The 13,580-nt window shown below is 37.7% G+C and overlaps 2 protein-coding genes across 2 annotated transcripts; one reads left to right on the top strand and one right to left on the bottom strand.

Moving 5' to 3' along the window:
• The first annotated feature begins 3,789 nt into the window (after positions 1 to 3,789).
• LOC139887601 (probable serine/threonine-protein kinase PBL28) lies at positions 3,790 to 5,622 on the top strand. The gene is made up of 3 exons (XM_071870677.1): positions 3,790 to 4,836; positions 5,185 to 5,300; positions 5,412 to 5,622. Exons 1-3 carry the CDS (start codon positions 3,790 to 3,792, stop codon positions 5,620 to 5,622), a joined length of 1,374 nt encoding a protein of 457 aa, XP_071726778.1.
• A 733-nt stretch (positions 5,623 to 6,355) lies between these two features.
• On the bottom strand, positions 6,356 to 6,853 carry LOC139887602 (uncharacterized mitochondrial protein AtMg00810-like). The gene has a single exon (XM_071870678.1). It carries the CDS (start codon positions 6,851 to 6,853, stop codon positions 6,356 to 6,358), a length of 498 nt encoding a protein of 165 aa, XP_071726779.1.
• Positions 6,854 to 13,580: the final 6,727 nt, after the last annotated feature.

Here is a 13,580-nt window from a genome sequence, read left to right on the forward strand (position 1 = left end):
CAAGTTGCCAGTAAATCGACGCTTAATGTTGCCTTCTACAATAGGGCCGTATATATATATGTATATATGTGTGTATATATATATATATATATATATATATATATATATATATATATATATATATATATATATATATAACAATAATAATAATAATAATAATAGACATAAAAAAAGATTATATATATATATATATATGGGAACGTACCTTAGACTGCTGTGCAGGGCTCAAGATATCGAGAAATGTTACACTAAAATAACAATAAACATACATGGTCACATACCAACAACCAGAAACACTCCTAAACATGCATATCTACAGACATAAACCTACCTACATACATACTTACATACATACATACATACATACATACATACATACATCCGTACCTAAACAATACATAAACATATATACATGAAACATACATGCGTACATATAAACATACCCACATAAACGAATACATACATACACACTAACAAACCTACATCCATAAACATACGAAACATACATAACATCCATCCATCCATCCATCCATACATACATACATACATACATACATACATACAAAAACATACAGACATCCATAAACATACACAAAGCAACCATATAGGCACACAAGTAAAACAACCATAAACATACATACCATAAAACATCCGTACCTAAACATGCATGCATCCATACCCTAAACCCTAAACATGCGTACAATCATACACGTACCTCCATACGAACATAAACATACCTGCAGACACCTACATACCCAAAACCAAGATGAGGTCCTGTTTAATTGTAAAGCACGAAATACACGATACATGAAGATACATACGTACACCAACATTCATACGAACATCACCTCAAAGGAAGACACATACACACATTCCCCCATACCCAAAAACCCACAAGCCCCTACCCGCATATACACAAATATACCAAAGCCTACTCGTCTATTCTAATTTCAGGAAACTAAGTCATTTTAAAAAAATCCCTATCAGCAATTACAAAATAATACTGACCCTATGTGTGAAATTTCATTCACATACAAAGTTTTTTTTTTGCGTACATTTTCTAATATCGCATTGCAATGTTTGAATAAGTACCGTGAAGGCCGACCTTTGATGTCTGTTGTTGTTAATGAACTCGAGACCGCACTTAAACTTCAGGAGCCTCACAATCTCAAACTCTCGCTACCAATCACAAAAACTGATCTTAGCTTTGCTGGGATCGAGTCACTGGAGTCTAAATCTAATGTTCAAGATCTTTAGAAAACTTCAAGATCACACTTTTCAGTATATAAGAAAAGTTCCATTAAAGGATCACAATCGTCTAAGCCTACCTCTATGGGTAAATCAAGGAGTTTGGTGATAATGACCAGGCAGATTGTGATACAGAAATTCATTCAGTAACAGACTAACAGGTCTATTAAATTGTATTATTTGTTAGTATTATTGTTTAATCATTTTTTCCAGCTTATTAAATTGTGCAACGGTTCACACTTCTATATATTAATTGTTATATATTCTAGGTAATGGTAATCTCGAAGTGAATGATGTTGAACCTTTATGCAACTCATCTGTGGTCCCTAATGAGGGTGAGAGGCAACAGGAGGCTTGGGTATGCTGTGATGATTGTAATAAATGGAGACGTATATCAGCTATATTGGCAAATTCGATTAATTTGACAGCAAGTAGATGGTATGAGTCATTTTTTTTTTTTCTGTGACATAAGTTCTTTTTTGAGACTTTAATAATATTTATTTATTTACTGTATTATTTGTTGGATTAATCGGTTGCGTTTACCGTGCATGGACGTAAGTTTGTTCACTGGTTACAATCGAGTTCTCGTGACCAATGGCTGTATTGAAGTTTTACGTGACCAAACCTTAAATAATTTACATATTATGTTTAATTAATAGTTTTGTTATCTGTTACGTAGTATTATTATTGAATTGGTGTAGTATTGAAAAGGTAGAATTGGTATTTAGGTTGACCGTGATTCTTGGTTAAAAAGCTATGTACGTGGAGTGGTGTGCATGTGTTTTAGTGGGTCATTGAGTTAGTTGAGTCAACGTGTGTTAGTGGTTTAGTACTAGTGTTATGTTTTAAGTTGGCTATAAATTAGCATTTTGTATAACGTAAATAAATGGCAGAAAGTTTTTTTTTTTTTTTTTTTTTTTTTTTTTTTTTTCCCATCCTCCTTTTCTTTCTGTCCCACGGGTGGAGTTATATGTTTGTTTTGCTTCACCATTTGCTCCTTATTTTATATCTAGCAGTTCATTTTATAATCGATTAAAGGGCTTGTGATCCTACATTATTTATTGGCTGCTACAAATTGAAGGATTTGTAAGGACAACATGGATATAGCCTTTGCTAATTGCTCAATCCCACAAGAGAAGTCAAATGATGATATCAACGAGGAGTTGGAGTTATCCGAAGCATCTTGTGACGAAGATGCCGCCAGTAATAAGCCTCTTCTTATGGCTATAATAGAATAGGTCAGATGTCTTAGATCAAGAAGCCGAGAAAGAAGCTGAGAAAAAAGATGGAAATGCCCCTGACGAAACAGAAGGAAAAGAACCAGATGATATTGAGAAGGATTCGGTGGTTGACAAAAAAGATGACATCAAGACAGATGGAGTGTGTGAAATCCCACAAGTACCCCTGTCAGATGAAGGTAACGTAGTCGATGAAAACAACCAAGGAGAATTAATCCATGAAGAAGAGCATATGTAATTTTAAAGGTGTTAACGAGAAAAAAGTGGAAGCCGAAGGAGAAAGCGTGGTACGTACAGAATGGTTGTCATGTGGAGGGTCAGTGAGGTCAAACTGCTAGCATATCCTGTTTTCTCTGTTAACCTTGTAACCGTTTACTGTGATTAATTGCACGATTTTTCTGTGTCTATAACTTTTCATAGGATTAGGATATCGTTAGTTAGCAGGTGTCAGCGATGTATTTTGAGGGAGCCAACTAAAGAAAATTGTTGATATTCAGTGTTTCACAGGTTTGTTGTTGCAGTTAGGGAATCGTATGTTGGCATAACTGATATATGAATCATGTAATCTGTGTATTGTATGGTATTGACATGATTTTAAGCCCTTCTATTTCCCATGTCTTTGTTTTTTTTAGGGTAAATCGCCATAAACTTCTGAAACGGTCCATAAAAAAGTTTTTGTAAATAACCTTCATGTTCTGAACATGAAATTTGGTTGTATTATCTTTCGAGGTCAACTAAAAGAGACTTGGTAACCAACAATGGTTTTTTTAAACAAACCATGTATTGTAGAAAATGGTAATCAGGAGATGATGTAGGGTGACACACGCAGTGACATATATAGAGAAGGTTGACTTCAAGTTAACACCTGTAATTACCATTAATTAATTTAACAAATATACCTAATTAAACATTAATAAACATTTGCATACAGTTTTGTGAATTAGGCATCTGGTAGATCAATTAGCACCGCTTTTCTAGTTTTACAAATGCGATTTCTTGAATTCTTAGTTAGAGTACGTAATTAAGCTTGAATTCGTTCAATTGTAAGTTAAGTAATAACAATTGGGTTTAAATAACAGAAAACAACATATATGTTAAATGTTACATAACACCACGGTGAATATTCATATTCGTTTGTATTAGTGGAACAAGTTAGACTAATATAATAAGATGGATTAAGCACAACAATTATTTTATGAACTAGTGACGAGGGCATCTATTTTCATACAAATCGTGTTGACTTTGGGAATAATCAAGATAAGTGGTTATCTTCTTTGAACTTGTAAACTTTCATCTAATAATAATGGATTCCTTCATGAAGGAGTTTGAACATCTTAAAATCCAGCTCACAGAGATAAAATCAGCCACCCACAACTTTCATCAAACCAAAGTTATTGGATCCGGTGGTTTCGGAAAGGTTTATAAAGGAGACTTGTCTCATTCTAAAGGGCGAGGCCTTGTTGCATTCAAGTGTCTTGACCGTCAATATGGACAAGGAACCCCTGAATTCTGGAAAGAGATTATGACGCTTTCCCGTTACTCGCATGAAAATCTCATTTCTCTTCTCGGATTCTGTGACGAGGATAATGAGAAGATCTTGGTTTACGAGTACGCTTCCAACGGTAGCCTCGATCGCCATTTAAATAACACTGAGCTCACGTGGTCTCAACGTATCAAAATATGTCTTAAAGCTGCAAGGGGATTATGCTACCTCCATGAGGACAATGGCGCACATCAAAGAGTTCTTCATCGAGATATAAAAAGCGCAAACATCTTATTGGATGATGAATGGAATGCTAAAGTTGCTGACATGGGACTTTCCAAACTAGGGCCCGCAAATCAGAAGTACATGGATCTTGTTACCGGCATTGTAGGTACCATCGGGTACCTAGATCCAATGTATCTTCAAATGGGTCTACTAACGAAAGAGTCGGATGTATACTCTTTTGGTGTTGTCTTAATGGAAGTATTGTGTGGAAAACTATGCTTTCATATTGAAAATGGTACGTTTTCAACTTTAGTTCATACGTGGAAACAGAGTTACAAAAAGGGAAAGTTAGAGGAGATTATTTTCCAAGGCGTGATGCAACCAATGGATGTAAATTCTTTGCGGATATTTTCAAAAGTTGCGTTCGAATGTTTGAACAAGCATCATGAAGGTCGGCCATCAATGTCTTTTGTTGTTAAAGAACTAAAGACCGCACTTGAACTTCAGGAGCCGCACGATCTCAAACTGCCAAAGGAGTATGAGGAGATACTTAAGGCTGCAGTATCCCCGATTCAATACAAATCCATAATAGGGTTCGAAAAGCATCTCTTTGATGGGATCTTCCTTAACGGTGGTAAAACGGTATTTAGCTAATTCTTATTTTATTTTATTTTTGAAAATAAAAAAATGGAAGGAGTTAGATTTGATGATTCAAGGTATTAAAGTAACAGATCATTTAGCTTCTTTTTTTTAACGGCAGGGTATTCAAGTGTTTTTTTATATATCCCTTAGGGTTAATTAGCTATTCATTTACTGTTTTCACTAGTAGTAACTAGTAACTAGTAATAGTAATAGTAACTAGTAACTAGTAATGAATTCTAATTTATATCTTTATTATCATGACATCTTATATTATGTCAAGATAAACATGAAGGGAACTTAATCCACTTATACTAGTAATTGATTCTCATTTATATTATATATGTACAGTGGTTTAGTTTGAATGACAAAAAAGAACACCACGTATTGATGTCAATAACAGAATGTTTGATCCCTTACAAGGGAAAGGATGTCAGTACTCAATTCTCAACTCGTTATAATTCAAGGTGACGTGTCTGCCTCTACTCGATGCTCTCTTTTGTTTTAGGATTTTAAGACTAGCAGTTCACAGTTCATTTTTGAGCACATGAATACGTAAATCGGTGTATTTCATGCAGATTTAAAGAGTGTTTGTATATGTATACAACAAATGTCAAAGATTTCATAACACGAGTCAGAAGTCAATTCTTGTTGGAAGGAACCACATACTCAGTCAACCTTGTCTTCAAATATGTTAGGGATAAAAACGGTCAAAAGTTATGTGAAGAAAACTTCAAGTACAAGTTAGACGGTGAGGAAGAAGCTTTTAACTCCTGCCTTGTTATATAACTAAAGACTTGTTGTAAATGGAAGTTTAGTAAACAAATTAAAATATGAAATAAGCAACTGAAAACAAAATGTGTATTCGATTGATTTTATTATGAATCACATGCATTGGTTTAAATACAAACAAAAAGGTAAAGAACATTAAATACTAGATTTAAAAGAGATATCCTACAATCTCTATATTAAATGCAAGATATCTATAATTTGGAAATATCTCATAAATCAAGGGATTATAATATCCCATAAATCAAGGGATTATGTTGCACTAATTTTAACACTCCCCCTTAGTGCAAAGTCTCGATCAAAAATCCCCAACGCTTCTCGAAATTCCATGAACTTGGTTTTCATTAGAGCTTTAGTAAAGATGTCGGCTACTTGAGCATTTGTCCTTACGTTTGCTAGCTCGATCTCCCCGCTAAGAACCTTTTCACGAATAAAATGATATCTCATTTCTATATGCTTAGTACGGGCATGAAACACAGGATTCGAAGCAAGCTTGATTGCACTTTCGTTGTCACATTTCAATTTGACAACATAATCTATTTTTTTTAAGTATGTCACCAATCAATCTTCTTAACCAAATACATTCTTGAGCGGCCATTGTTGCAGCTATGTATTACGCTTCCGTGCTAGACAAAGCAACAACATCTTGCTTCTTGATACACCATGAAATAACAGCGGAACCCATGTTAAAACAGTAACCCGAAGTTGAATGGCGATCATTTGCATCTCCCATCTAATCTGCATCCACGAAACCTTTTAACAAAACATTATCACACTTCTTATACCACAAGCCGTGGCCTATTGATCCTTTCACATAACGAAGGATCCTTTTTGCTGCATCAAGATGAACATTAGTTGGACATTGCATAAATTGTGAAACAATGCCAACCGAGTAAGCAATTTTCGGCCTTGGGATGGTTAGATAGATCAAACTTTCAACCATTTGTCGGAACAACTTCACATCCTTGAGCTCTTTTCCTTGATCTTTCTTCATTTTGAGATTTGGTTCCATTGGAGTAGTAATAGGCTTTGACTCCCCCATGTTGAAATGTTCCAAGAGACTTCTTGCATAATCCCTTTGAGAGATAAAGTATCCATTTTCTAATTTATCAACTTCCAAGCCAAGAAAACATCCAATCTCCCCCATATTCTTCATTTCAAAACGAACCGAAAGATCATCACTTAAACGAGAGATTTCTAACTCGTTTTGTGATGCCCCGTACAAAACCATCGTGTACGAATCATCAACAACAAGATCATTACAAGGTTAAGTACTATATGCTGTAATTAAAGATGTTGCATTCACGATAAAAAGGTGATGTCATAACCGACATTAAATGTTTTACATTTCAAAAGCATGCTTCACTAAGTAGAAGCAAATAATAAGTGTATGTGACCACAATGGTCGTTACAAGTCTTAGTTCAAAAGTAGTAAAGTATGAATGCAGGATAAAGTAGTTCATGCGATGACAACTCTAAGCAGCGGGTGTCTACAGCACGACTAGTACACAGCGAAAGCTAACCTCAAGCACCTGAGAAAAACATGCTTAAAAATGTCAACACAAAGGTTGGTGAGCTATAGTTTAAGTATAACAGTATGCAAGTAGGCCATGAGATTTCAGTGCTACAACGAGCGTTTCGAAAGTATGTAAAAGTATATGCTAACCGTGGGCACTTGGTAACTAACTTAACGTTTACACCCCCTGAAAGTACACTTGGCAAGTGCGTATGTCTACGAAGTATTAAACACTCGTTAAATGCTAGCGCTACTAGCCCGAGTGGGGATGTCAAACCCTATGGATCCATATCTAAGATTCGCGTTCACGGTTCAAAAACCAATGATTAAACGTTACCGAGCTAAAGGGAATGTTTATGCCGTTGTATAACCCACACATATATAAGTTTTAAGTACTCGTGCCTAGTATGTAAAACATAAAATCTGCATGTATTCTCAGTTCCCAAAATAAGTTAAAGTAAAAAGGGAATGCTATAACTCACAATGATAATGTATTCGTAAAGTCGGTTCGGAAAAGGTGTGCAAGTAATCGGTCCGAAGGTCCTCAACCTAAGGAAAATAATACTAAGTTAGTAAATCGTCTTAATAGGTTTAAAAGTATGTATTTAAGGTCATATAGGTCATCATCATTCATCATCAAACAAAAGACGTAAAGTAGGTTTCGTTTATGAAAGTAGTTTAAAATAAAGGCTGATTTCGATCAGTCACCACGGCCTCTACCCTTACTGAAACAAGGTGAGACCAGTGGCCATGGCTCCGTATATGAGTCCTTTAAGTGTGGTAAAATTTACAGAAGCAAACTCGTCTTCATTTGACCGTGGCGACAGTCTAAGTGCGAGTAGGTCAGAAATTTCTGCACAACGTTAAAGGACATAGTAACGATCGGAGGGCCATAAATCCTAAACCGTAACTCGGATTAAGACGAGTCCTATATGAAAAGTTATCTACTCGAAAAGATATATCTAAAAATAATGGCTAGAACAGCCCAGGTCTGCTGGTCTATTACATAAACAGCAGGTCAGTAGGTTTTGGACAGAAACAGTAAGTTTAAGTGAGTTCCGGTGGTCTTGGTGCTTGATGTTCATCATGGTTCTCATCCTTGATGCATATAGCTTCAAGTGTACAACTCATTGATGTATCTACATCATCTTAGCCAAGTCTTGACCATCATAACCCTAGTGCAAGTCTAAGACATGAAGCACAACTCACTTAAGAGTTGCATGTAGTTTGATGAACCAAAGTTACATCAAAGTCTTAGGTTTGACACTTATATGAACTATAAAAGAAATATTGAACTATAAACTTGAAAGTTAACTAACTAATCAAGATCATAAGTAGTAGAACATAGTTCTTAGTTTGATCTTGAAGATCCAAGACTCAAAAGTCTAGATCCAAAGTTATATTTAAAGAAAACTTATTTGTGTGTTCTTGAACTTTCAAAGTTAACTTAATTTGTTCAAGAGATATGAGATCAAGACTAACTTGTAGTACTTGACCATATAAACTAACTACATGAAATTAAAGTGCATAAAATGAAGAAGTAACTAAGTAAACATGTAATTTGTTCATGGTTGTTCATACTTTAAAGATTCAAACCAAAGTTTGATCTTTAGAAAGTAAACTTTAAAGTTTACTTCATGAACTTCAAGTATGAGTTTAATCAACACATGAACTTGCAATCTTTTAAGAAAGTATATGTAGAATCATAACTAGTAAGCTATGTTCTTGTTGTTCTTGTTAGTACAAGATAAAAAGAAGAATTCAAACTAGAAAGCTTGATTCTTGTTAACTAGTAAGCAATCATCAACAAGTATGTAAACAACAAGTAATTAACTACAACAACAACAAGTGATGATGATGATTATGGGTTGTTGGGTCACGATTTTGGCAATAAAAAAAGAAGGGAAGAAAGTTCATAATACTTACAAGAACTTGAGAGAAAGAGAGAAAAGTTGGAAGAAAGTAAAGTGTGTGTGAAGTGTAATGAACATGTGAAGGCTACAAGTGAGAAATAAATCAAAGTTTGAAAATGAAACCCACTCCCCCATGGAAGCAGCCCACGGTCAGCAGCCAAAGGAAGAGGGAGGGTGTTGTTTGATGGTTACAAGCATGTAAAAGCTAAAAAGGTTGGTTAAAGGATGGTTGTTCATGGGGATTATGAGCTAACAAGATTCTTAATGAAGTAACTAGCTAGTTTCCATCCAATTTGGTACTTACAAGTAGTGTTGGGCTATTTAGTCCACTTAAAGAGTAGGGTGGGCCTCTAAAGTCCAATAACACTAGTAAAGGCCCAAGTTCAAATAAAAGCCCAAGTGTGTATGTAATTAACAAGTTAATTCAATTAAAAGTCCAAGTAACTAACTAATAGTCTTAGTTAATTAAAATGATTAATAAACTTAATCATGAATGCAAATGATATCTAAAAATATTATTCGTGAAAGTTCCGGGTGTCACAAAGACGTTTCGGGTATTTAAAAGTCAAGTACGGGCAATCATGGCAACATGTAAATGTAATAACATACATTCGTTTAATCACACGTATTAATAATAATAATTATTAATAAATAGCGTTGGAAAAACCAGGGTCGTTACATTACCCACCTATTAAAGAAAATTTCGTCCCGAAATTTAAGCTGAGGTAGATGGAGGAGTCGGAAAAAGGTGAGGATACTTCCGCATCATTTGGTCCTCTCGCTCCCAAGTAAACTCGGGTCCTCGTTTGGCATTCCATCGCACTCGGACGATCGGAATCTTGTTGCGTTTCAAAGTTTTGATCTCACGATCCATAATTTCAACAGGTTCTTCCACAAAGTGGAGTTTGTCATCAATAGTAAGTTCCTCCAATGGTATGATCAGTTCAGGTGGAGCAAGACACTTTTTCAAGTTTGATACGTGGAAGGTAGGATGAACTGAACTCAGTTGTGTTGGAAGATCAAGACGATAAGCAACGGGTCCAACACACACCAAAATTTCAAAAGGACCAATGTACCGCGGGTTTAACTTTCCGCGCTTCCCAAAACGGATCACACCCTTCCAAGGTGCAACCTTCAACATAACACGGTCACCAACATTGAATTCAAGGTACTCACGTTTACGGTCAGCATAACTCTTTTGGCGATCACGGGCTACCTTGAGTCTGTTTTGAATCTGAGAAATCTTCTCTGATGTTTCATGGACTATCTCGGGTCCGGTGAGTTGTACTTCACCTAACTCGGCCCAACAAAGAGGAGATCGGCACTTACGGCCATACAATGCTTCAAAAGGCGCAGCATTAATGCTAGAGTGATAACTGTTGTTGTACGATAATTCGGCTAATGGCAAATGCCTTTCCCAGGCCTTTCCAAAATCAATGACACATGCACGCAACATGTCTTCCAACGTCTGAATCGTTCGTTCACTTTGCCCGTCAGTCTGAGGATGATAAGCAGTACTCATGTCAAGACGAGTTCCCATGGCTTCTTGCAAAGAACGCCAAAATCTAGAAGCAAAACGGGGATCGCGATCGGAGATGATCGATAAAGGTACACCATGACGAGATACAACCTCTTTGATGTACAGCTGAGCAAGTCTTTCCATTGTATCAGTTTCCTTCATCGCTAGGAAGTGTGCAGATTTGGTAAGGCGGTCAACAATAACCCAAATAGTATGTATCCGCCCACCGTCTTCGGCAGCTTAGTAATGAAATCCATTGTGATCCTTTCCCACTTCCATTGTGGGATCTCCGGTTGTTGGAGTAAACCAGAAGGTCTCTGATGTTCGGCTTTAACCTTTGAGCAAGTCAAACACTTACCAACATAAGTCGCAACGTCCTTCTTAAGATTCGGCCACCAATACTGTTCTTTAAGGTCGTGGTACATCTTGCCCGCACCGGGGTGAATCGAATATCTCGATTTGTGTGCTTCATCAAGTATCAGGTTTCGTAGATCTCCATAATAAGGTACCCAAATTCTTCCGGCATAACATCGGAGTCCAGACTCCCTAACCTCGAATTGAGAGACAAGTATGTTCAAATGTTCATGAGATATGTTCTCCTCCTTGAGAGCCTCATCTTGGGCTACTCTGATCTGGCTGTTGAGGTTCGAATGGATGGTGATGTTCAGAGCCCTAACACGAAGAGGTGTCGTCCTCTCCTTTCGGCTTAAAGCGTCAGCTACAACATTGGCCTTTCCAGGGTGATAACGGAGTTCACAATCGTAGTCGTTGAGCGTCTTGATCCATCGACATTGTCTCATATTCAGTTGCTTCTGATCAAAGATGTGCTGGAGACTCTTGTGATCGGTGAAGATAGTGCTCTTAGTTCCATACAAATAGTGTCTCCACAATTTAAGCGCAAAGACAACGGCTCTAAGTTCAAGATCATGTGTAGTGTAGTTCCGCTCGTAAATCTTCAATTGGCGGGAGGCATAGGCAATAACCTTTGATCGTTGCATCAGTACACAACCAAAACCACTCTTCGATGCATCATAATAAACAACAAAGTCGTCACTGCCTTCAGGAAGTGATAGGATAGGTGCGGTGGTTAACTTCTTCTTCAAAGTTTGAAATGCTGATTCGTGTGCGGGTTCCCAAATGAACTTCTTGCCCTTGTGAGTCAGTGCGGTCAAAGGACGCGCAATCAGAGAAAATCCTTCGATGAATCTTCAGTAATAACCGGCGAGACCTAGGAATTGGCGAATATGCGTCGGAGTAGTGGGGATCTCCCACTTGCCGATGGCTTCAATCTTGGCGGGATCAACTTTGATACCCTGGTCGCTTACAACATGACCCAAAAATTGTACTTCCTTCAACCAAAATTCACACTTGGAGAATTTGGCGTAAAGTTGCTCTTGTCTTAAGAGTTCAAGCACTAATCGGAGGTGTTGCTCATGTTATTCTTTGCTCTTAGAGTAGATGAGGATATCATCTATGAAGACGATAACAAACTTGTCCAAGTAAGGCTTGCAGACACGATTCATGAGGTCCATGAACACGGCAGGTGCATTTGTCAAACCGAATGGCATCACGAGAAACTCATAATGGCCATAACGGGTCCTGAATGCAGTTTTCATCACGTCACTTTCCTTCACCCTCAGCTGGTGATATCCGGATCGCAAATCGATCTTTGAATAAACGCTCGATCCTTGTAGTTGATCAAAAAGATCGTCAATTCGTGGAAGAGGATACCGATTCTTGATAGTCAATTTGTTGAGTTCACGGTAGTCGATACACATACGGAAGGATCCATCCTTCTTCTTCACAAACAACACAGATGCGCCCCAAGGCGAGAAACTTGGTTGGATAAATTCACGGTCTAACAGCTCTTGTAGTTGACTCTGTAATTCTTGCATCTCGGAAGGTGCGTGTCTATAAGGTGTGCGAGCTACAGGTGCAGCTCCTGGCACTAAGTCAATCTGAAACTCTACTGCTCTCTGCGGTGGTAATCCAGGAAATTCCTCTGGGAAGACATCGTAAAATTCGTTCACAATTCGAACGTCATTCACGCTCTTCACCTCAGTTTCTACCGCTTTCACATGTGCTAGGACAACAAAACGTCCCTTCTTCATAATATTTTGCGCTTTCATGCAACTAATGAGGTTCAACTTCGAGGTACATCTCTCTCCATAGATAACCAGTGGTTCGCCATCTCCTTGTGGTATACGAAGTGCTTTGTCTCCACAAGTAACCTCAGCTCTTATCTTAGTCAACCAATCCATGCCAACAATAACATCAAAACTTCCCAACTTAATGGGTATCAAGTCTATCTCAAACTCCACGCCGGCTATGTTGATAATAGCCCCTCGGCCAATTTGGTCCACTTTTTCAAGTTTACCGTTCGCTACCTCGACAAGCATACTTTCCTTTAAAGGAACTAACGACCAATCTAACTTATCGCAAAAATGTCTACATACGTAACTTCTATCGGCACCAGTATCAAATAGGACAGAAGTTAAAAGATTGTTGATTTTGAATATAACTGTCACCAAGTCGGGGTTATCGCGTGCGTCCCTTACATTAACATTGAAAGCTCTACCTCGCGGTGGTCCTCCGTCTTTTCGCTTGTTTGGGCACGCATTTCTGAAATGGCCCGTCTGTCCACATTCGTAGCACTTCTTAGGTCCATTGGTGTTCGGCTTCCCATTCAAAGTGGTAACCTTGCAGTCTTTCCCGATATGCCCAGCCCGTTGGCACTTCTCGCAGACAACATTGCAATACCCAGTGTGGTGTTTGTAGCACCGTTTGCATTGTAGTAAGGTTCCTTTGTAGTTCGGGTTGGTGTTGGTGTTGTTGTTGGGATTAGGGTTTCCACCGTTGTTGTGCCTCTTGGCAGGGGTTTGATCGTAGTTTCTCCCCCTGTTGTTGTTGTTGTGGTTGTTGGGGTTGTTGTCCCATTTCCTCTTTTCGCTACTACCAGCCTCAAACTTAGCCTTCTCCGGCTCATCAATAAGAATCTGATTCATGAGGG

This window comes from Rutidosis leptorrhynchoides, chromosome 2 (assembly GCF_046630445.1).
Source record: "Rutidosis leptorrhynchoides isolate AG116_Rl617_1_P2 chromosome 2, CSIRO_AGI_Rlap_v1, whole genome shotgun sequence".
NCBI classification, from domain to species: domain Eukaryota; kingdom Viridiplantae; phylum Streptophyta; class Magnoliopsida; order Asterales; family Asteraceae; genus Rutidosis; species Rutidosis leptorrhynchoides.

Excerpts from the sequence above, each read along its gene's own strand:
- LOC139887601 (XM_071870677.1), top strand. The coding sequence starts at position 3,790 with ATGGATTCCTTCATGAAGGAGTTTGAACATCTTAAAATCCAGCTCACA. Across the intron at positions 4,837-5,184 it reads TCCTTAACGGTGGTAAAACG|TGGTTTAGTTTGAATGACAA; the intron begins GTATTTAGCTAA and ends ATATATGTACAG. Across the intron at positions 5,301-5,411 it reads TCAACTCGTTATAATTCAAG|ATTTAAAGAGTGTTTGTATA; the intron begins GTGACGTGTCTG and ends TATTTCATGCAG.
- LOC139887602 (XM_071870678.1), bottom strand. The coding sequence starts at position 6,853 with ATGGTTTTGTACGGGGCATCACAAAACGAGTTAGAAATCTCTCGTTTA.